The 25,643-nt window shown below is 46.2% G+C and overlaps 1 protein-coding gene across 1 annotated transcript; it reads left to right on the top strand.

Moving 5' to 3' along the window:
• Positions 1-326: 326 nt before the first annotated feature.
• On the top strand, positions 327-13,726 carry LOC109888874 (mucin-5AC-like). Its single transcript, XM_020480039.2, has 2 exons — positions 327-10,939; positions 12,327-13,726. The coding sequence occupies exons 1-2, from the start codon at positions 412-414 to the stop codon at positions 13,034-13,036; spliced, it is 11,238 nt and encodes a 3,745-aa protein (XP_020335628.2). The 5' UTR covers positions 327-411; the 3' UTR covers positions 13,037-13,726.
• The last annotated feature ends 11,917 nt before the right edge of the window (positions 13,727-25,643 follow it).

Raw genomic sequence — 25,643 nt, 5'->3', positions numbered from 1 at the left:
CACCGTACCTGTTAACTCTTTTGGTGACATGCTGAAGCAGCCAAAGACTGCTATAATCCCCCAATTATCTCTTTCTCTCTTTCCTCCCCTCTCTCTCTTTACCTCTCACTCCCTCTTTCTTCATCTCATCCTTTCCTGTCTCACTCACAGACATGGATACCCCCTTGAAGTGGACGCCCAATTTTTAATCCCTCACTCCCATTCCTTTTCTCTCTCTCTCTCCTCTAAATCCTTCTCACACAAGCAAACACCACTTTCAAGAAGTCCCTCAGCCCCCTCCTCTTTCTTTCCCTTCTTTCCTCCCTCCCACTCTCTGTCACAGCTTCACACACACCGAGGTGGGTCTTTGGCATCCTCATGCACCCTCTCTCGCCTTCTCTTCTCTCAGAATTCTTATAGCTCAGGATAGCGATGAGGTTGGCTGTGCTCTGCGTGTGCGGGACCCTGCTGGCCTTCTCCACGCCCCCTGGGAACTATGCAAACCTCAGCAAGGGAGACTTTAATTGGGGTACAGATTCTGGGAGCTGCTTGGTAACTATAAAGCCTGCAGGGAAGTGTGGGGGAGAGGGGATGGACGAGGACGCATGCCCCTACCGAGTGACCTTGCCACCGCTGGACGTCATGCTGCCCCGGCAGCTCAGGGAATTGGAGAGGACGGTGAAGGAGGTGCAGAGGCTAAAGGAGACCGTGGAGCAGCTGAAGAGAGCCTGCATGGAGTGCAGGATAAGCCAGATGGAGCGGGAGAGAGAGAGGCTGGGGGACAGAGAGAGGGAGAAAGAAGAGAAGGAGAAGGTGAGATTGGGAGAGAGGGAGAAGGAGAAAGAGGGGAAGAAGGAGTGGGAGAAGAAGACAGAGAGACAGGGAGACAGAGAAAGGAAGATGGACAAGGAAGGAGAGGGGGCAAGAGGCAGGGAGACAACAATTGTGGAAGAGAGAGAGGGAGTGGAGGAGAGGGCCAGGGAGATTGAGAACAATATTGTTGAGATAAGAAAGAGAGAACGGGAGAAAGAGTGGGAGAGGGAAAATGAGAGAGAAAGAGGGGGAAACAGGGAATGGGCGATAGAAAGGGAGAGAAAAATTGAGAATGAGACCAAGAGAGAGGAAGAGGAGGGAAGGGAGACAGAGATGGAGAAGGAGAACATTTTAGAAGGGGAAATGGGGAGAGGGGGAGAGATAGAGAAAAACAGGGGGAGTGAAAATGAAAGAGAGAGGTTATGGGAAATAAAGGTGGAAACCGAGGAGAGTCAGGGGGATAAGTTAAGGGAGAAGGATCTGGAGCGCGAGAGTAGAGAGAAAGAAGAGAGAGGGTGGGGAAATAGGGAACAGATCGAGGAGAAGGGACAACATCAGGTGGAGATAGAGAGGGAAAGGGAGGGGAAGATAGAGAAAGATAGTGAAAAAAAGAAAGAGAAGGAGAGGCAGAGCCAACATCCTTGGCAAGGGAAGAAGACCCAGGGAGAGAAAGAATGGCAGAAGAAGAAAGAGAGAGAGAAGCAAACCCCAAGCCACAGACAGACAGAAGAAAAGAAAGAGAATCAGAGAGAGGAGACAATAAAGAAGATAGAGAAAGAGGTAGAAAAAAGAGTCCAAAAAGTGCAGAGACACAGCATAGTGGTGACGACAGATGGGTCAAGTGATAATCAGGACATAGCCTCAACTAGCCCAAGCAGTGGTTTGACACAGGGCTCAATCCCCAGACCTCACTCCTCAGGACCAGACCAAACATCCACCTCCATCTCAGGCCCTGCCACCAATCCCAGCCCAGGATCTAGATCAGACACTGCCGGTGGATATATTCCAAGTCCTTCCTCCAGCTCAACCTCTAGCCCAAGATTTTCCTCCATCTCCAGCACAAGGAAATCGATTCTGAACACAAGCTCAAGTCAAAGGACCATCTCCTCTTTACCTCGCCAAGGAGCCACCAGGTCTGGCCCCATCACAACCCCAAGTTCAGGCACCAACTACAGGACTGACAGAACCATCCCAAGTATCAAAACAAGCTCACACCAAACAACCATCAGCTCATCAGAAAGTATTATTAGCCCAAGAAACAGACCTTCCCAGAAGCACAAGCCCAACCAAACTATCCAGGCCATCAGACCTGGCCTTAAGCCCATACCACCCAGCCTGACTAGCTCCTCCAGCCTCAGCTCACGGACCACCACCACCAGCTCCAGCACTGCACGGACAATGACGGACAAAAACCCAGGACCCAGCCCAACAATTACCAGGTCATGGTGGAACCCAAGGCCTAGCACAAAGCCAAAATCTGGGACACAGCCCAGACCAGGCCTAAAGCCCAGACACAGCATAAAGCCTAAAGATAAACGAAAACCTAAACCAGGTGAAAAGCCATTCTCAGGCCTAAGACCTAAACCTGGAGCAAAACCAAAGCATGTCCTAAAGCCCGGGCGACCCAGCCCAACCAGCTCCTCCAGCTTCAATCATAAGACCGCTTCCAGAACTGGCTCAACTTCAACTACCACCACTAGCCTTAGCCCTGGAATCAGCTTTACAAGACCCAGTCTACAGACCACTAAGACAAGTAGCAACCAAAGCAGCACCACACTGGGACACTCTTCAGCCAACACCACTAGTCCTAGCTCAAAGATTACCAGCCCAAGCTTCAAGATGACTAGTTCCAGGCCTGGGGCAAGCAGTAGCAATAGCCCAGCTCCAGGAACTTCAACCACTGCTCAATCTAGCCCTAGGGCCACCAGTCCAAGTGCCAAAATTGGGTTCTTGTCGACCCCCAGACCCGGTCTAAAGCCAAAACCAGGTGCAAAGCCTTTTGCAGGCCCCAGAACCAAACCTGGACCAAAACCAAAGCCCATACCATCCAACTCTGTCCCAGAGATCACTCCCAGACCTGGCTCAACTCCAGACAACAGCACAAGCCTCAGCCCAAATACCACCAGTCCAGGATCCTTTATTACCAGCTCCAGCCAAAGGATTAGTAATACAAGCCCCAGTCTAGGGAGTCTTAACAGCACAACACCAATACACTCTCCAGCAACCACCACAAGCCCAACGACTTCCAGTTCATCCATCCAGACTAGCTCTTCCAGCTCAAGTTCAACTCCAGCAATTACAACCACCACTAGCAGCAGCCCAGGAACCAGCTTCACTAGCCTCATCTCAAGGACCACCAGTACCAGTTCCAGCCCTAAAATGACATCTGCCCAAAACCCTGAACACAGCACAATGACTACCAGACCTAGGATTAAGCCCAGACCTGGTCTAAAGCCCAAACCAGGAGCAAAGCCCATTCCCGGTACCAGACCCAAACCTGGACCAACAACAAAGCCTGTCCTAAAGCCCAGACGACCCAGCTCATCAAGCTCTAGCCCTAAGACCTATCCAAGACCTGGCTCAACTTCAACCACCACCACTTGCCTTAGCCGTGGGATCAGCTGTGCAATACCCAGTCTACAGAACACTGAGACAAGTATCAGCAAAAGCAGCACCACACTGGGACACTCTTCAGTATCCACCACAAGCCTTAGCCCAAAGATTTCCAGTTCAAGCATCCCGACCAGCTCTTCCAGCTCAAATTCAACTCCAGCAACTACAACCACCACAAGCCGCAGCCCAAGGACCAGCTTGACTAGCCTCAGCTCAAGGACCACCAGTGCCAGTCCCAGCCATGAGACAACGTCTGTCCAAAACCCTGAACCCAACACAGTGACTACCAGACCTTGGATTAAGCCCAGACCAGGCCTACAGCCCAGACCTGGACTAAAGCCTAAACCAGGCACAAAACCCATTCCAGGCCAAAGACACAAACCTGGACAAAAACCAAAGCATGTCCTAAAGCCCAGACCCCCCAGCCCAACCAGCTCCTCCAGCTTCAACCCTAAGACCACTTCCAGAACTGGCTTAACTTCAACCACCACCACTAGCCTTAGCCCTGGAATCAGCTTTACAAGAACCATTCTACAGACCACTAAGACAAGTAGCAACCAAAGCAGCACCACACTGGGACACTCTTCAGCCACCACAACTAGTCTGAGCTCAAAGATTGCCAGCCCAAGCCACAAGACAACTAGTTCCAGCCCTGGGGCCAGCAGTACTAGTAGCCCAACTCCAGGAACTTCAACCCCTGCTAGATCTAGCCCTAGGACCACCAGTCCAAGTGACAGAATTGGGTTATTGTGGACCCATAGACCTGGCCTAAAGCCAAAACCAGGTGCAAAGCCTATTCCAGGCCCCAGAACAAAACCTGGACCCAAACCAAAGCCTGTCCAAAAGCCCACTCCATCAAACCCAACTGGCTTTTCGAGCTCTGTCCCAGAGATCACTCCAAGACCTGGCTCAACTCCAGACAACAGCACAAGCCTCAGCCAAAATACCACCAGTCCAGGATCCTTTACTACCAGCTCCAGCCCAAGGATTAGTAATACAAGCCACGGTCTAGGCAGTCTTAGAAGTACAATGGCAAGACACTCTCCAGCAACCACCACTAGCTCTCGCCCAAATATTTCCAGTTCAAGCATCCCAACTAGCTCTTCCAGCTCAAGTTCAACTACTGCAACTACAACCACCACTAGCCGCAGCCCAGGAACCAGCTTCACTAGCCTCAGCTCAAGGACCCCCAGTACCAGCTCCAACCCTGAGACGACATCTGCTCAAAACCCTGAACCGAGCACAATGACTACCAGACCTAGGATTAAGTCCAGACCTGGCATAAAGCCCAAAACAGGCACAAAGCCCAAACCAGTTACAAAACCCATTCCAGGCCCCAGACTCAAACCTGGACCAAAACCAAAGCCTGTCCAAAAGCCCAGACCACCCAGCCTAACCAGCTCCTCCAGCTTCAACCCTAAGACCACTTCCAGAACTGGTTCAACTTCAACCACCACCACAAGCCTTAGCCCTGGAATCAGCTTTACAAGACCCAGTCTACAGATCACTAAGTCAAGTACCAACCAAAGCAGCACCACACTGGGACAGTCTTCAGCCACCACCACTAGTCCAAGCTCAAAGATTACCAGCCCAAGCTTCAAGACAACTAGTTCCAGCTATGGGGTCAGCAGTACCAGTAGCCCAACTCCAGGAACTTCAACCACCGCGAGATCTAGCCCAAGGACCACCAGTCCAAGCACAAAAATTGGGTCCTTGTGGACCCATAGCCCTGGCCTAAAGCCAAAATCAGGTGCAAAGCCTATTCCAGGCCCCAGAACAAAACCTAGACCAAAACCAAAGCCTGTCCAAAATCCCACACCATCAAGGAAAACTGTCTCTTCCAGCTCTGACCAAGAGATCACTTCCAGACCTGGTTCAACTCCAGACAACAGCACAAGCCTCAGCCCAAATACCACCAGTCCAGGCTCCTGCACTACCAGCTACAGCCCAGGGATTAATAATACAAGCCCCGGTCTTGGCAGTCTTAACAGCACAATGGCAAGACACTCTTCAGCAACCACCACTAGCCCATCGACTTCCAGTTCGAGCATCCCAACCACCTCTGCCAGCACAAGTTCAACTCCAGCAATTACAACCACCACTAGTCGCAGCCCAGGAACCAGCTTCCCTAGCTTCAGCTCAAGGACCACCAGTACCAGCTCCAGCCCTAAGATGACATCTGCTCAAAACCCTGAACCCAGCACAATGACTACTAGACCTAGGATTAAGCCCAGACCTGGCATAAAGCCCAAAACAGGAGTAAAACCCATTCCAGGCCCCAGACCCAAACCTGGACCAACACCAAAGGCTGTCCTAAAGCCCAGACCACCCAGCCCAACCAGCTCAACAAGCTCAAACCCAATGACCTATCCAAGAACTGGCTCAACTTCAACCAGCCTTAGCCCTGGGATCAGCTGTACAACACGCAGTCTACAGACCACTAAGAAAAGCACCAGCAAAAGCAACACCACGCCGGGACACTCTCCAGTAACCACTACTAGCCCTAGGCCAAAGACTTCCAGTTCAAGCGTCCCAACCAGCTCTTCCAGCTCAAGTTCAACTCCAGCAACTACAACCACCCCTAGCCGCAGCCCAAGGACCAGATTCACTAGCCTCAGTTCAAGGACCACCAGTACCAGCCCTGAGACGACATCTGCCCAAAACCCTGAACCCAACACAATGACTACCACGCATAGGATTAAGCCCAGACCTGGCCTACACCCCAAACCTGGCCAAAAGCCCAAACCAGGCACAAAACCTATTCCAGGCCGCAGACCAAAACCTGTACCAAAATCAAAGCCTGTCCTAAAGCACAGAACACCCAGTCCAACAAGCTCCTCCAGCTCTAGACCAAAGACATATCACAGAACTGGCTCAACTTCAACAACCACTACTTGGCTTAGCCCTGGGATCAGCTTTACAAGACCCAATCTACAGACAACTAAGAAAGGTACCATCCGAAGCAACTCCACACCGGGACACTCTTCAGCCAGCACCAATAGTCCTAGCTTAAAGATGACTAGCACAAGCTACAAGACTGCTAGTTCCAACCCTGGGGACAGCATTAGCAGTAGTTCAACTACAGGAACTACAACCACCACTAGACCTAGCACAAGGACCACCAGTCCAAGCTCCAGAATTGGGTTCCGGTGGACCCACAGACCCAGTCTAAAGGCAAAACCAGGTGCAAGGCCTAATCCAGGCCCCAGACCCAAACCTGGACCAAAATCAAAGCCTGTCCTAAAGCCCACACCATCAGGCTCAACTGGATCTTCCCTAGCCATCCCAGAGACAACTTCCAGAACTGGCTCAACTCTAGACACCAGCACAAACCTCAGCACAAATATCACCAGTCCAGGCTCCTTTACTACCAATTCCAGCCCAGGGATTAGTAATCCAAGCCCCAGTCAAGGCAGTTTTAACAGCACAAGGCCAAGACAAACTCCAGCAACAACAACCACCACTAACCGCAGCTCAAGGACCAGCTTCACTAGCCTCAGCTCAAGGACCACCAGTACCAGCTCCAGCCCTGAGACAACATCTGCCCAAAACCCTGAAACCAGCACAATGACTACCAAACCTAGGATTAAGCCCAGACCTGGCCTAAAGCCAAAACCAGGTACAAAACCCAGCCAAAGTAGCACCACACTGGGACACTCTTCAGCCACCACCATTAATCCTAGTTCAATGATTACTGGCCCAAGCTATAGGGTGACTAGTTCCAGCCCTTGGGCCAGCAGTAGCAGTGACCCAACTTTAAGAAATTCAACCACCGCTAGATCTAGCCCAAGGACCACCAGTTCAAGTGCCAGAATTGGGTCCTTGTGGACCCCCACACCCAGCGTAAAGCTAAAACCAGGTGCAAAGCCTATTCCAGGCCACAGACAAAAACCTGTGCCGAAATCAAAGCCTGTCCTAAATCCCACACCATCAAGTTCAACTCCAGCAACTACAATTACCACTAGCCGCAGCTTCACTAGCCTTAGCTCAAGGACCACCAGTACCAGCTCCAGCCCTGAGATTACATCCGCCCAAAACCTTGAACACATCACAATGACTACCAGACCTAGGATTAAGCCCAGACCTGGCCTAAAGCCCAAAGCAGGTGCAAAACCCATTCCAGGCCCTAGACCCAAACCTGGACCAAAACCAAAGCCTGTCTTGAAGCCCAGGCCACTCAAACCAACCAGGTCATCTAGCTCAAGCCCAAATACCTATCCAAGAAGTGTCTCAACTTCAACCACCACCACAAGCTTTAGCCCTGGGATCAGCTTTACAAGACCCAGTCAACAGACCACTAAGAAAAGTACCAGCAAAAGCAGCACCACACCGGGGCACTCTCCAGTAACCACCACTAGCGCTATCCCAAAGACTTCCAGTTCAAGCATCCCGACCAGCTCTTTCAGCTCAAGTTCAACTCAGGAAGCAACAACCACCACTAGCCACAGCCCAAGGACCAGCTTCACTAGCCTCAGCTCAAAGACCACCAGTACCAGCTCCAGCCCTGAGACAATGTCTGTCCAAATCCCTGAAACAAACACGACAACTGCCAGACTTAGGATCAAGCCCAGACCTGGCCTACAGTCTCGACTTAACCTACAGCCCAAACCTGGCCTGAAATCTAAACCTGAACTAAAGAACAAACCAGGCGCAAAGCCTATTCCAGGCCTAAGGCCTAAACTTGGACCACAATCAAAGCCCATCCTAAAGCCCAGACCACCCAGCCCAACCAGCCTCAACCCTAAGACCAGTAACATAACTCCCACCACTAGCCTCAGCCCTGGAATCACAAGCCACAGTTGGCAGACCACGCGGACAAGTACCAGCCAAAGTAGCACCACACCAGGCCCCTCTCCAGGCACTAACACAAAGATTACTAACCCAAGCTACAAGACCACTAGTTCCAGCCCTGTGGTCAGCATCAGCAGTAGCAGTAGTGGTAGCCCCACTCCAGGAACTACAACCACTGCTAGACCTAGCTCAAGGACCACCCATCCAAGCTCCAGAACTAGGTTCTGGTTGACTCCCAGACCTGGCTTACAGCCTAAACCAGGCTTAAGTCCTATTCCAGGACCCATACCCAAACCTGGACCAAAGCTCACACCTGACTTAAAGCCCAGACCACCCAATCCAACCAGCTCCCCCAGCTCCATCTCAAAGACCACTCCCAGACCTGGCTCAACTCCAGACATCCCCACTAGCCTCAGCCCAAAGACCACAAGTCCAAACTCCAGGACTACTAGCTCCAGCCTTGAGATTAGCTTTACAAACCCCAGTTCGGGCAGTCTCAGCAGAACCACACCAAGTCACTCTCCAGCAACCACAACCACCACTAGCTCTAGCCCAAAGATCACCAGTTCTAGCATCCAGGCAGGCTCAGGAAGATTCACACTAAGCCCAACTCCAGCAACCAAAACCACCACTAGCCCCAGCTCAAGCACCAGCTTCACTAGCCTCTGCTCAAGGACCACCAATACCAGCATCAGTCCTGAGTCAAAGTCTGCCCAACATCCTGAACCCAGCTCAACAACCCCCAGATTTAGCATTAAGCCCACACCTGGCCTAAAACCCAAACCAGACCAAAAGCACAAACCAGGCCGAAGGCCTATTCCAAGTTCAAAGCCTAAACCTGGATCAAAGCTTAAATCAGTCTTAAAGCCCAGAACACCCAGCCCGACTAGCTTCTCCAGTTCAGGACCAAAGACCACACTCAAACCCGGCTCAACTTCAACCACCACCACTAGCCTTAGCCCTGGGGCCAGAACCAGCAGTAGTCCCACTCCAGCAACTACAACCACCACCAATCCAATTATCAAGGCCAGCTCCTCCGCCACTATCCCCAGCCAATCAACCAGCTTTACTAGACTCAGCTCACTGAGCATCAGCGCCAGCTCCGGCCATGTGACAAAGTCTGACCAAAATGCTAGACCCAGGCCAACAATCACCAGGTCCCAGTGGATCCCCAGACTTAGCACAAAGCCAGAATCTGGGCCACAACACATACCAGGCCTACAGTCCAGACCCAGCCTAAAGCCTAAAGATGACCTAAGGCCTGAAACTGAACCAAATCCCAAACCAGGCCCAAGGCCTATTCCAGGCCTAAGACCCAAACCAAGACCAAAACCAAAGTCTGTCCTAAAGCCCAGACCACCCAATCCTACTAGTTCTTCCAGCCCAAAAATCACACCCAGGCCTGACCCATCTCTTACCACTATCCATAGCCCAAGCTCCAATACTACCAGTTCAAGGTTCAGGACTACCAGCTTCAGCCCTGGGATCAGCATTACCAGCCCCACTCTACGGGACACCAGGACCAGTACTAGTCTAAGCAGCACTACACAGATCCACTCTATAGCCACCACCAGTAGCCCTGGCCCAACGACCACCAGTCCAAGCATCCGGAATGGACCTTCCAGCTCAAGCCGAAGTAGTACAACACTGAGCTCATTTTCAGCAACCAGAATCACCACTAATCCTGACCCAAAGGTCACTAGTCCAGGATTCAGGATGAACTACAGAACCTTCAGGCTCAGCATCGGGACCAGCACCAGCGGTAGCCCAACTTCAGAACCCACAACCACCACGAACACTAGCTTAAAGATCACCAGTTCAAGAATTTGGACCAACTCTTCCAGCTCAAGCAGCAAAACTCCAGCAACCACAACTCCAGCAACCACAACCTCCATAAGTTCCAGTTCAATGACCACCAGTATCAGCATCAGTCCTGAGACAAAGTCTGCCCAAAAGCTAGAACCCAGCACAACAACTACCAGACCTGGCCTAAAGCTTAAACCTGAACGTAAGCCTAAACCTGGCACAAAGCCCAAACCAGACCCAATACCTATTCCAGACCGAACACCTAAACCTGGACCAAGACCAAAGCCTGTGCTGAAGCCCAGACCTGCTCCAAAGCCTTGGCCCAAAACCACCACCCAAGGTCCAAGGACCACTTCCTCCACACCTAGCCCCAAGACATCCAATAGCCAAAGGACTATGACTGACCCCAGCCCACAAATGGCCACAAGCCCTGGCTCAAGAACTACAAGACCTAACCAACAAACTACCCTCAGCTCTAGCGCAAAAATCATCTCTAGAACTAGCCTGAAAACATCCACTAGCCCTGTCACAATGACCACTACTATCGCCAGTCTAAAAAATACCAGCTCAAGGCAACAATTTAGCACAAGGCCTAGCCCCAAAACTAGCACTACTAGTCCCATTCCATTGGCCAACTCTAACCATAGCCCTACTACCACCAGCCCCGACACCCCTACCCCCAGCCCCAACTCCCCTACCCCCAGCCCCATACCGGAGTCTTCCACCCCAAGTGTGAGAGAACTGCGTGTGAAGACCAGCCAGGTATCTGCTAGTCTGAATGACACAAAGGATACAAGCGGAGGGCCAAAGGTTTCTCGAGGAGGGCATCCAAAGGTCCGTCCTGGGTTAAACCTGCTCACAGAAAGGGACCAGGTAGGCAGCAAGACTAACAGGACGGAGAACCAGCCTCAAAGCCCTGCACAGATTTCACCAGGAGGTAAGATTAATTCATTATATTTTACTTTACATGCTATTGTCTGCTATTTAAATGGCATTATGATAATTACATTGTAATTGATAATGACGTAAAGTTTAGTTTGAGCTTTCTTATGGGTTCACTGAATCAAGCCGTATTATATATTATTTGGTACCAGGTAGCCTATAGTACGTAGCTACCAAATGTGTTGACTTATTCAAAGCAAGATCCAGAAAGGCCATTCACTGTTATTAAGTTATTAAGATGCCACTTTTTTGTAAACTTAATAGAATCGTGCTATACAAATACGGCACTACAAATTCTGATGACAGCCTACACAGATGTAGGATCTTCATTTGAGCCAGATTGCTACGGCAGGAAAATAATCCTGCAGCAACAGGAGATTTTAATTATTATGTGGATTATAATTAATGGACATTTTTGTAGAGGTTAATACATTTTTCATAATGGAAAATCAAGTATGACACGTCTAAGTGGAAATGGCAAATGACAAAAAGAAGGCTTTTTAAACGTCAAATACACTACAAGTTTTAAATGTCCTGCATTGCACTAGGTTATGGCAGATAACAGTGGAAATTGTGACTGGAAAATATATTGTTGTGAGTGGAACAATGTTGTTCTGGAATTTTCTTTTAAATATTGCTCAATCAACTTTATATCAGTGTGATATCATCTCCATTATAAATGATGAGGATTGTAACTTTGAAGTCCAAGCGACCTAAGGTGATGTTTAATGAGCCTATTATAATGTGGTGGAGGTTTGAGATCATCATCTTTGTAACAGATGTTGTGTGGTTTGTGGTTATTCTCTGTTAAATTAAGAGTTTATATATGTGAGCATGTGCTTGTCTGTGAGTGTGTGTGGCTTAAATAGGGATCAAGGTGTGACTGTACAGAGCATGCTTTTAGGTCATAGTCAGCTTAAACACACATTGTTATTGCTGAGTGGCACATATATCAAATAACAAATTAAGTGTCACACAAAGCTATTGCTAGCTTTTATTCATGTTCAAGGCCACTTTAAGCCAAGCACCTAAATGTCTTACAGACTTAACAACTCTAATTGACATTTAACTTAAATCTGTTTCAGGGACATTTTCTTTAACATAAAAATACTTCAAATTTATGGTAACCGATAAATCTTAGCTATTTCAGCATGATACAATCATATTCTAATCTTGTGTGTATAGTTTCAAATGTGTGAAAAATTGTATTTTGTTTGCAAAAAATAAAAAATAAAATAACCTTTATTCAACCAGTTTAGTTTCTGTAGGCCTACAGTAAGAACATGTCTATTTGTGTTATGCTGCAAGGCACCTTTTCTTCAACAAAGATTACAGACTACTCCAATCTAATTTTGTCATTTCACTATCCTTCCACTCAACAGTTACCATGGCACCCAGAGACTGCTCTGACCACATGGCCAGGGGGGAGAGGAATAGCAGAGTCTACCAAGTGACCCCTGACCCTAAGAACAGAACCATTGCAGTGTTCTGTGACATGGAGTCTCATGGCGGAGGGTGGACCGTCATTCAGCTCCGTCAGGATGGCAGTGTGGACTTCAATCGGACCTGGGCTGAATACCGGACAGGCTTTGGTGACCTGATGGTTGGGGAGTTCTGGCTGGGCAACGACCACATCCACCTGCTGACAAGAAACAGGGTGATGGTCCTTAGGGTGGAGCTGGAGGACTTTAACGGCATGATGGAGTACGCAGAGTACAGGCTCTTCCGTGTGGCTGGCGAGCGGCTACGCTACCGCCTGTCTGTGGGTGGGTACTCGGGCACGGCAGGAGATGCACTTCAATTTAGCAAGAGTTACGACCACAACAACAGGTTCTTTACGACTCCTGACAGGGACTATGACCGATACCCTTCAGGGAACTGTGGGGCCTACTACAGCTCAGGCTGGTGGTTTGACGCCTGCATGGCTTCCAACCTCAACGGGAGATATTATGTGGGAAAATACAAAGGGGTGCGGAACGGAATCTACTGGGGGACGTGGCATAACATATCCACAGAGTACTACCCGACTAATGACAGACAATCTTTCAAGACTGTCAGAATGATGATCAGGCCAAGGGGCTATGCAAAGTGATCTACGGCTGGCTCCTCGGTTGGCGTTCTCAGCTGTTGCAATTCTCAAATAGGGGGGCCGGGGACCCCTATGAGGTCTCCGAGATTTTTCAATGGGTCCATGACAAAAGCAGGAAAAAGCAGATCAAATGCTCAATGTTAAAAATCAGATTTTTTTATGGAGGAGCACTGTTTGATTGTACTGCTGTTTCATATTTTGGGGGTTTATAATGCCTTTTGTTTAACAAGCATTTTTAATATATTCCATCATTTCATTTAATCTTTCAAATATTAAATCTCTGATTCAGGCGGGTCAACAACACCTAAATCTTCTTAATTTCTTGATAAATATTAGTGGGCCTCGGAAAAGCCTGCTCTGTTGGTAAAATACTGCCACTTAGTGGTCTGAAACGAAACACCATGGTTTATGGTTTCAAATGGAACACTCAAACTGTGGAAAAGATGTTCAGAGTTCCTGAAGTAATTTATAAGATGTCTTCTTATTATCTATGTAAGGTTACAGTGTGAAAGTATTGTTGGAAAAAAGTTTCATAGAAGTCTTTCTCCTGTGACGAGAAAGAGAAATACTCTTTGAGGAGGGTAATGAAATTGTACTGAAATTGTACTGGAATGATTGACTGACGATTGATTGTTGTAATGTTTTTTAATTCTCAGTATTTTTTACGGGAAAAATTAAATGAGGTCAATAAAACAGAACTTAATTCCTTTGTTGATGTGTTCAGTCACACCATGGTGTTGACTATACATGTATAACTTGTAGACTATCTATGCAAACCTCTCAGCTAGCACGTAAAGACTCTCCCTCCACAGGTATGTATCCAAATATCCTCTTTGCAATGGCCTTTGTCACATAGAGTATTAAGAACATAACTTACCGTCTACAACGTAATCCGAGCGCCACAACCCACAGACGTTGAACTCCAGTAAGAACCTGTACAGAAGTAGAGTTGTGGAGAAAATAAAGTTAAAAAACAACATTAAAATCAGATCAAAGCAACTTTCCACTAGAGTGATGACAAACAGTATGCAGAGATAATTTCTTCCAAACTCATCATGAATAGTGCATCTCACACTTACATCAACATGTGAGAGGAGAACCATTTGATTGATCACTGCCGGAAGGCCGTAGAAAGGCCATAGGAAGGAGAGACGGAGATACAGAGAGAGAGAGAGAGAGTTGAAAGAGAAGAAAACACTAACACAGGTAACTCAAGTGAAAGAGAACAAGAGAGCATCTGCTAAATTACCATATTATTAAATTAGAAGGTAACACTTTATAATAAATTGAATTGATGAATAAATAATTTATAAGGCATTCATGTTCATGATTTGCAGATTATTTGTTCATCTTTACAACTATTTTTAAATATCAGTGAGCAATTGATTAAAGATAAATAAATAAAGTCGCACACTGTATACAGTTGAAGTAGGAAGTTTACATACACTTAGGTTGGAGTCATTAAAACTTGTTTTTCAGCCACTCCACAAATGTCTTGTTAACAAACTATAGTTTTGGCAAGTCGGTTAGGACATCTACTTTGTGCATGACACAAGTAATTTTTCCAACAATTGTTTACAGACAGATTATTTCACTTAATCACAATTCTAGTGGGTCAGAAGTTTACATACATTAAGTTGACAATTTCTAAAAGCCTGAAGGTACCACGTTCATCTGTACAAACAATAGTACGCAAGTATAAACACCATGGGACCACACAGCCGTCATACCACTCAGGAAGGAGACGCGTTCTGTCTCCTAGAGATGAACGTACTTTGGTGTGAAAAGTGCAAAACAATCCCAGAACAACAGCAAAGGACTTTGTGAAGATGCTGGAGGAAACAGGTACAAAAGTATCTATATTTACAGTAAAACGAGTCCTCTATCAACATAACCTGAAAGGCCGCTCAGCAAGGAAGAAGCCACTGCTCCAAAACCGCCATAATAAAGCCAGACTACGGTTTGCAACTGCACATAGAGAAATGTCCTCTGGTCTGATGAAACAAAAATAGAACTGTTTGGCCATAATGAACATTGTTATGTTTGGAGGAAAAGGGGGAAGCTTGCAAGCTGAAGAACACCATCCTAACCATGAAGCACAGGGGTGACAGCATCATGTTGTGGGGGTGCTTTGCTGCAGGAGGGACTGGTGCACTTCACAAAATATATGGCATCATGAGGCAGGAAAATTATGTTGGTATATTGAAGCAACACCTCAAGACATCAGTCAGGAAGTTAAAGCTTGATCGCAAATGGGTCTTCCAAATGAACAATGACCCCAAGCATACTTCCAAAGTTGTGGCAAAATCGCTTAAGGACAACAAAGTCAAGGTATTGGAGTGGCCATCACAAAGCCATGACCTCATCACATAGAAAATGTGTGGGCAGAACTGAAAAAGTGTGTGTGAGCAAGGAGGCCTACAAACCTGACTCAGTTACAGGTGACTGAGGTAGGGAGGATAGTCTCGGGGTCAGATGGTGTAGCAGTGGGGCTATACAGGCGTGAGAGTGCATAAAGCTTCACATACTTGGACCTAGGGCGGTAGGAGATAGTCAAACCCTTTTTTTTTTTTTTGACCCCTTTTTCTCCCCAATTTCGTAGTGTCCAATTGTTGTAGTAGCTACTATCTTGTCTCATCGCTACAACTCCCGTACGGGCTTGGGAGAGACGAAGGTTGAAAGTCATGCGTCCTCCGATACACAACCCAACCTAGCCGCACTGCTTCTTAACACAGCGCGCATCCAACCCGGAAGCCAGCCGCACCAATGTGTCGGAGGAAACACTGTGCACCTGGCAACCTTGGTTAGCGCGCACTGCGCCCGGCCCGCCACAGGAGTTGCTGGTGTGCGATGAGACAAGGACATCCCTACCGACCAAGCCCTCCCTAACCCGGATGATGCTAGGCCAATTGTGCGTCGCCCAACGGACCTCCCGGTCGGTTAAGACAAAGCCTGGGCGCGAATCCAGGGTCTCTGATGGCACAGCTGGCGCTGCAGTACAGCACCCTTAACCACTGCGCCACCCGGGAGGAGATAGTCAAATTTAACAGAGTGAATAACAGGGCCCATCGAGTTGAGTTGGGGCACTTAGCTGTGCGGAGATATTCCATGTTCTTATGGCCAGTCCACACTAAGAATGGATATTCCACCCCCTCTAACCAGTCCTTCCGCTCCTCCAACGCCATCTTGCCCGCGAGTAGTTCTCGATTTCCTACGTCATAGATCCTCTCAGCGAGGTTAAGACGATGGGAAAGGAAAGCACAGGGATGCAGCTTTTGGTCCTTGGTCCTGGGCAGAACGCTGGGACAGGACGGCCCCCACCTCGAACTGACAGGACGGATCCGGATGGATTAAGATGGAAGCTGTAGTGAATCAGTGCTTGAGGTATGAGAACACCCGGTCAGCTGCTGGAGACCACGTGAGCAGAACCTTGGGGGAGGTGAGTGCTGAGAAGGGGGAGGCCAGGGTGCTGTAAACCCGGATGAAACAGCTGTAGAAATTAGCAAACCCCAAGAAACGTTGCAGCTGCACTCTGGATGTAGGTTGAGGCCAATCCACCACCACTCTAGCCCTTGTCAGAATCCATCTGAGTATTTCCTGCAGCGATGGCGATGGCGTATCCTAGGAAGGAGATGGTGGAGCAATGGAACTCACATTTTTATCTGCTTTAACAAAAAGCTGGTTCTCTGTACATTAATGATCTGCCTTCTGTCTGTACTGGGTCTGAAGTTCAAATGTATGCAGATGATACAGTGATATATGTGCATGCAAAGAGCAAACAACAAGCTGCACAAGAACTCACTACTGTAATGGTCCAGGTTACAAAGTGGCTCAGTGACTCGTGTTTGCATCTCAATGTGAAAAAAACTGTTTGCATGTTCTTCACAAAGAGGGCAACAGATGCTACTGAGCCAGATGTCTATGTGTCAGGGGAGAAGCTCCAGGTGGTATCCGATTTTAAGTACCTTGGCATCATACTTGATTCCAACCTCTCTTTTAAAAAGCATGTGAAAAAGGTAATTCAAATAACCAAATTCAACCTAGCTAATTTCCGATTTATACGAAATTGTTTGACTACAGAGGTAGCAAAACTGTACTTCAAATCTATGATACTCCCCCACTTAACATACTGCTTGACTAGTTGGGCCCAAGCTTGCTGTACAACATTAAAACCTATTCAGTCTGTCTACAAACAGGCTCTCAAAGTGCTTGATAGGAAGCCCAATAGCCATCATCATTGTCACATCCTTAGAAAGCATGAGCTCTTGAGTTGGGAAAATCTTGTGCAATACACCGACGCATGTCTTGTATTCAAGATCCTCAATGGCCTGGCTCCCCCTCCACTCAATATTTTTGTTAAACAGAAAACCCAGACATATGGCAGCAGATCCACAAGGTTTGCCATGAGAGGTGACTGTATAGTTCCCCTAAGGAAATGCACCTTTAGTAAATCTGCATTCTCTGTGAGAGCTTCCCATGTCTGGAATACACTGCCATCAGACACACATAACTGCACCACATATCACACTTTCACAAAATGCTTGAAGACATGGCTAAAGGTCAATCAGATTTGTGAACATGGTCCCTAGCTGTGTGTTGCCACTCCATGTTGTCTGTTGTCTGTAGCTTGTGAGGTGTGGAAACACTTTGTTGCTTTTATGAATTTTGTCTTGCTGCTTTTTGTTTTATGCTGCTCTGTCTGTATGCTACGTCTTGCTTGTCCTATGTTGCTCTGTCTGTATGCTATGTCTTGCTTGTTCTATGTTGCTATTGTCTATATTGTAATTGTTTTTAATAACCTGCCCAGGGACTGCGGTTGAAAATTAGCCGGTTGGCTAAAACCGGCACTTTTACTGAAATGTTGATTAATGTGCACTGTCCCTGTAAAAATAAAAAAATAAACTCAACTCAAGAGACGCTGAATTCAACATGTCACGGAGCACATCGTTGACCAAAAAACTGAGGGAGCGTTGATCAGTCCTTATGGCATAAGAAGGTATTCGTAGTGTCTGCTAGCCGTGTTAAAGGCTGTGTTCCATTCGTCTCCTTCACGTATCAGAACCATATGGTAGGCATTCCGAAGGTCCAACTTCGAGAAGATCGCCGCCCCCCCGAGATGCTCGAAAGCCGAGGAGATGAGTGGTAGAGGGCAACGTTTTTTTTAACCGTGATGTCATTAAGGCCTGATAGTCGATACACGGGTGCAGGCTTTTGTCCTTCTCCACAAATAATAACCTTGCGGTGGCGGGGGAAGCAGATATCTTGCAGCAAGAGAGTCCTCAATGTACCTTTTCCATAGTCTTGGTCTCCAGACCCGACAAGGAATAAAGCCGCCCCCCAGGCGGTGTAGTTCCTGGGAGAAGGTTGATAGTGCAGTTGTAGGGTCTATGCAGAGGGAGAGATGTAGCGTGGGTCTTGTTGAAAACCTCCCGCAGGTCCTCTGCGGGAATGGCTTAGAGATCCAAGGCTTCTCCCAAGCCCACAGGATGACGTCCCAGGGCAAGTTGCGCAAACTTCAGACAATGTGCATAGCAGAACGGGCTCCAAACCCATGTTAGAACCAGTAGCTCAGTCGACCAGGGGATTGTGCCTCAGTAGCCATGAAAACCCCAAACCCATGGGTACATGAGGAGATTCAATGAGCAGGAACTGCATAGACTCATTGTGATTACCTGACACTCACAGGTTAATAGGAACCTTATTGTGGGTGACCTTATTGTGCCAATAGAACACCCATCCAGTGCTCTGACTTCTATGGGAATGGAGAATGGTTGTGTGGCGATTCCCAGCTCCAACACCAGGGTAGTGTCCATAAAGCTCTCGCCGGCCCCAGTCAATGAGCACACGAAGAGATTTGGACTGGTCACTCCACAACAGGATGTTATGGAAAGGCATACGAGTAATGAAGGATTGGAAACTCCCCGTACGGTTCACCAGTGTACTCGTACCTACTGATGAGCCTGATCTTTTAATGGACAGGTAGATATGTAATGTCCTGTTGTTCCAAAATACAGACAGATATTGGTGCTCAGTCTGCGTAAGTTTCAGCAGGAGACAATCTAGCCCTGCCCAGTCGACAGCCCTCAGTGATTCTTGAGGGAACTTCGGTGACATCGGACTATCCTGGTGTTGTAGATGCCGGGAACTTCCGGGATTCCTCAAAAGCGAGGTGGGAGCTGTTGATGAGAGAGTGTTTCAGGGAACAGACCTCCTCTCCCTCCTACGTAGCCGCCCATCGATCCGGTAAAGGTTATGAGAGCGTTGAGGTCCATGGGAAGCTACCGGGCTGCGAGCTCATCTTTAACCACCTCCGATAATCCATGAAGGAATGTGTCAAACAGAGATTATGGGTTCCAGGCACTACCACGCAGTTGAAGTAGCTTCCGAGCAACCTCTCTCATAGACAACGGAGAATCGTTGTCCTCCAGACTGAGGCAAACGGTGGATTGTTGCTCCCACATTGCCGTAGCCCAGGCGAGTGCCCTCTCCGACATCAGCGTTATCAGGTACGCTATCTTCGAGCGATCAGAGGGAAACGAAGAGGGCTGCAGCTCGAAGATGTGGGAACACTGGTAGAGAAACGCCCGGCAGGCTCCTGGATCTCCAGCATAGCGCTCTGGAGGAGGTAGGCGGGGTTCTCGGGAAGCCGGGGTAGGCTGGGGAGAAGCGCCGCTGGTAGCAGAAAACTACTCAAGTAAAAGTGAACGTCACCCAGTAAAATACTACTTGAGTAAAAATCTAAAAGTATTTGGTTTTAAATATACTTAAGTATCAAAAGTAAAAGTATAAATATTTTCAAATTCCTTAAAAAAGAAAACCAGACAGCATCATTTTCTTTTTTTTTTTTTTTTTTACAGATAGCCAGGGGCATGCTCCAACACTCATGCTCATTTACAAATGATGCAATGTGTTTAGTGAGTGCCAGATCAGGGGCAGTAGGGATGACTAGGGATGTTCTCTTGATAAATATGCGAGTTAGGCAATTTTCCTGTCCTGCTAAGCATTCAAAATCTAAAGAGTACTTTTGGGTGTCAGGGAAATATATGGAGTAAAAAGTACATCATTTTTTTGAGGAATGTAGTGAAGTAAAAGTAGGCAAAAATATAAATAGTAAAGTAATGTACAAATATCCCCAAAAAACTACTTGAGGAGTACTTTCAAGTATTTTTACTTTAGTACTGTACACCACTGCTGCAGTGTTAGTAGGCTGATAGTAAGGACTTTTACAGTACACTGCTTATAGTCAGCATGACACACAACATGAACACCATATATTTGATCCAAGAAGCTTAAGTTACAGTGCCTTGCGAAAGTATTCGGCCCCCTTGAACTTTGCGACCTTTTGCCACATTTCAGGCTTCAAACATAAAGATATAAAACTGTATTTTTTTGTGAAGAATCAACAACAAGTGGGACACAATCATGAAGTGGAACGACATTTATTGGATATTTCTAACTTTTTTAACATATCAAAAACTGAAAAATTGGGCGTGCAAAATTATTCAGCCCCTTTATTTTCAGTGCAGCAACCTCTCTCCAGAAGTTCAGTGAGGATCTCTGAATGATCCAATGTTGACCTAAATGACTAATGATGATAAATACAATCCACCTGTGTGTAATCAAGTCTCCGTATAAATGCACCTGCACTGTGATAGTCTCAGAGGTCCGTTAAAAGCGCAGAGAGCATCATGAAGAACAAGGAACACACCAGGCAGGTCCGAGATACTGTTGTGAAGAAGTTTAAAGCCGGATTTGGATACAAAAAGATTTCCCAAGCTTTAAACATCCCAAGGAGCACTGTGCAAGCGATAATATTGAAATGGAAGGAGTATCAGACCACTGCAAATCTACCAAGACCTGGCCGTCCCTCTAGACTTTCAGCTCATACAAGGAGAAGACTGATCAGAGATGCAGCCAAGAGGCCCATGATCACTCTAGATTAACTGCAGAGATCTACAGCTGAGGTGGGAGACTCTGTCCATAGGACAACAATCAGTCGTATATTGCACAAATCTGGCCTTTATGGAAGAGTGGCAAGAAGAAAGCCATTTCTTAAAGATATCCATAAAAAGTGTTGTTTAAAGTTTGCCACAAGCCACCTGGGAGACACACCAAACATGTGGAAGAAGGTGCTCTGGTCAGATGAAACCAAAATTGAACTTTTTGGCAACAATGCAAAACGTTATGTTTGGCGTAAAAGCAACACAGCTCATCACCCTGAACACACCATCCCCACTGTCAAACATGGTGGTGGCAGCATCATGGTTTGGGCCTGCTTTTCTTCAGCAGGGACAGGGAAGATGGTTAAAATTGATGGGAAGATGGATGGAGCCAAATACAGGACCATTCTGGAAGAAAACCTGATGGAGTCTGCAAAAGACCTGAGACTGGGACGGAGATTTGTCTTCCAACAAGACAATGATCCAAAACATAAAGCAAAATCTACAATGGAATGGTTCAAAAATAAACATATCCAGGTGTTAGAATGGCCAAGTTAAAGTCCAGACCTGAATCCAATCGAGAATCTGTGGAAAGAACTGAAAACTGCTGTTCACAAATGCTCTCCATCCAACCTCACTGAGCTCGAGCTGTTTTTCAAGGAGGAATGGGAAGAAATGTCAGTCTCTCGATGTGCAAAACTGATAGAGACATACCCCAAGCGACTTACAGCTGTAATCACAGCAAAAGGTGGCGCTACAAAGTATTAACTTAAGGGGGCTGAATAATTTTGCACGCCCAATTTTTCAGTTTTTGATTTGTTAAAAAAGTTTGAAATATCCAATAAATGTCGTTCCACTACATGATTGTGTCCCACTTGTTGTTGATTCTTCACAAAAAAATACAGTTTTATATCTTTATGTTTGAAGCCTGAAATGTGGCAAAAGGTCGCAAAGTTCAAGGGGGCCGAATACTTTCGCAAGGCACTGTATGTTGTCTTGCTCTATTCAATATTCTGTACCTTTATGTACAGCATTTACCTGTTTACTATCATGTACTGTGTCTATGAATGAGTGCAACAGCTTATTCAACACAAAATTATCTAACCAACAGTACAGCATATGCTCCCATCTAGCTTTCATTTGTCTGTCTTCTCTTACTGTAGCACATATCTGTTCCCCTGAATTATTATTCAAGGCCACTTTGTTTTAGCAACACTGTCCAAGTTTGCAAGTCTTTTCCCCCATTATCCCCTTTCTTTCTAACTGTGGCTGACACTTTATTTCAATCTCAGGGAGAAGGGGAAAAGAGAGGAAAGGAATTTCCCTGTGGCTTTTTAAGAGATGCAGTGTTTACTGAGTGTGTGTGTGTGTGTGTGTATTTGCAGAGTGTGAGCTTAAGTTCCTAAAGCCAGAGCTCGGAATAGGACTTGACGCTCTATTTACATGGCAGAAATGCTGTGAAATAAAACTGCAATAACATTTTGGTGGAAAGCTTTGCAAACAACGCATCCATCATGGAATAGGAATCCAATGCAGTTCCAAAGAAGCAATGTGTCCTCGATCAAATCTATTACTGACATTTGCCTTTTGGTAGGTCGTCATTGTAAATAAGAATTTGTTCTTAACTGGCTTGCCTAGTTAAATAAAGGTTAAATAAAAAAATACTACATGTTATGAAGTCATCATCTAGACTTAGATCCACTTAGTCATAGTACAGTACTATACCTTTGGTACATCAGAACTTCTAAGGAAGTTGTGCATTGACCCATTTCTTGAAGTCAGTGCTGTAGTGCTTCTGTAGTAGAGTTAAAATGGTTATTCCATCAAACTTCAAATGATTAGAATAGTACACAACGCAGAACAGAACAACCAGGTTGAGGGTCAGTGGCCAAAGCCCGTGAACAGGAATATTCCAAGTTCAGACAGAAGTTCAGACAGTCAGATCGCTATGATCGCCAGGAACTTTACTTTTGGTGTCTATTTTTAATTGTTGCGCTACTGGTGCTGCCTGCTGATGTTAGATAGGCAGCTACAGTAGCTGAATGATGTTAACATCTTCGGGTTTTGTTTCATTAAATGTATTTTATTTCATCTGGGTGCTTGCATCACCTACTAACACCTGGTACTACCCGTAGCTCCCGTTCTCCTCAGTCCGAGAAAACACTGAGAAAGGTATGTGTTGCAGTTTAGTCCTTTGTAGAAGTCCATAACGTGAAATAAATCAAACATCCCAAGGTTAATGCTGTAGATATTGTTATAAGGGAGTGTGAGACTATTGAAACATGTAACTTTCAGAGTTTTATTGTTGTTATTAATATAGTTTACAGAGTGCTAAAAGTGCTGCTGTTGCTAGCTAGCATGCCTTTCTGTGATGCATACGGTTAGCTGAGCTGCCGTTGCATTGTGGGAGATGTAGTTTGGTCCTCTAAGGTTTGAATGGGATAGTGTCGACTTCACGTTGTAACTTGTCTGTGTTGCAGTGTTTTTGTACATGAGTTGTTGTATTTTGGTACTGTCAATACTGAAAGCACCTAGCAATGTATTGGGGATGTGAGACAGGATATGTGTTTTACCTTTCTTCATGCTCCTGTGTAGAACAACTTGTCAGATGGTGCACTGGAGACTGATGTGTTCCTGTCCTCTTTTCACAATACTATTGCAGGTATGGTTCTATTGTCTAAGAATTAAGATTTTACATTCTTTATATTAAGGACTGGTTCTTATTTTATAGTATACATTATGGCTTTATGTATGAGTGTGATTGTGTGAGTCCGAGAAAACACTGAGAGAGAGAGAACAACTTGTCAGATGGTGCATTGGAGACTGATGTGTTCGTGTCCTGTCTTTACACAATACTATTGCAGATACTATTGCAGCCTAAAAGACAGCCGTGGTGTCGCTCTTCAATTCTTGGTTCTCCTGTGGTGCATATAAGACCCGCTACACTTCCATATGTCCAATGATTAAATATTGACAAAGCTCTCTGCCTTAGCCCAATCTCTCTATTGGATTATGTGACTTATGCCATACTACCGTATATAAAATAGTCTAAAGTCGATTTTTTTAAACACACAAGAAATACGAAATAAGAAAAAGACAGAGAAAGTAAGCCATTTACAGGGTCAGTGCCAGCGCCACTGTAACGCTCCGGGTGTCGTGGGTGTGGAGTCAGACGCAGGAGACAGAGAGTGCAATGCTGTGCTCTTTAATGCACAAACGCACCACAGGGTGCTCACAACAATAACGGCCCCAAACACGGGGGACGAAAAATGTACAACTGAAATACACGACCAGGAAACAAACACGTTCCTCTAATACAGAACCGAAGGTCACAATAATTAATCCCGCACAACAAAAAGGCGGGCCGGCTGTCTAATAAAGCCCAACTAATCATTCACAAACAGGTGCTACCAATAAACATACAAGGAGGGGGAGGAAAGACAATCAGTGGCAGCTAATAGGCCGGTGACGACGACCACCGAGCGCCACCCGACCAGGAAGGGAAGCCACCCTCGGTCGGACTCGTGACAGCCACATTGTAACGATTGTCATCGGGAGAATGAGAAGAGGACCAAAGTGCAGCGTGGTACGTATTCATAATAATTTAAGAAAGAATGAATACTGAACAAAACAACAAACTGACATACAACCAGTTCTGTAAGGTGCAACAAAATCACTAAACAGAAAATAACTACCCACACCCATAGTGGGAAAACAGGCTGCCTAAGTATGGTTCTCAATCAGAGACAACGATTGCCAGCTGCCTCTGATTGGGAACCATACCAGGCCAAACACATAAAAATAGAAAACATAGAACACAAAACATAGAATGCCCACCCCAACTCACGCCCTGACCAAACTAAAATAGAGGCATAAAAAAGGAACCAAGGTCAGGACGTGACACACATTTACAATGCAGGGTCAGTGTTGTGAGTTAATTAATTTACAATCTTCCCATTTAATGCTAAATACTGTAGCCCCAGATATTTCTGTAGTGAGTGAAGAATGCCCTCCAGTTCCTTCTCATACTGCTTTAAGGAGTACATTTTTTAACACTCAATGTTATACTATTGCGAGCAAATACTTTATTTTTCATGTTTATAGTGATGGCCGTCCAATGTACTTTTAAATTCACAGGTATTACAGTTTTTTTATCGCTTTGGTACTATTTTCACAAGTACGTGGTAAAACTTCACCACTCAAACAGATCATCAAAAAGGCTGTTTTTGATGATCACACAAAACCAAAATTACACAGTAACTTCTTCACCAAATCTAATCAGTGTTTCATCTAGAAATAAATTTCATTTAAAGTAATTGCCTTTCACAATGCAATGCTTACAATAATTTTCATATGATTCTCTTCTCATTTGTTTAAATATAGTTGGCCATCAGTTAATTCAACTGGGCTTACTGGATAATCACTTAACCGTTTGATAAACCTATAGATTTTAAACTGGTTTGTCTACTATATATGGATTTAACATGTGTTTGGAAAGAATAAACATCGAAATTACATGTATGATAACTGTCATGACTGTCCACGAGAATCCAGTTAGGTCAGATCAGGTTTGCAATGAATAACTTCAATCAGAACCCATCTCACCCTAGAGAGTTAAGGAAAAAACTAGTAGGGGTTAACAACTCACACCCTGTTGTAAATCAAGGGAG

This window comes from Oncorhynchus kisutch, linkage group LG4, assembly GCF_002021735.2.
Source record: "Oncorhynchus kisutch isolate 150728-3 linkage group LG4, Okis_V2, whole genome shotgun sequence".
Lineage (NCBI taxonomy): Eukaryota > Metazoa > Chordata > Actinopteri > Salmoniformes > Salmonidae > Oncorhynchus > Oncorhynchus kisutch.
This window is presented reverse-complemented; position numbering and strand designations above follow the sequence as displayed.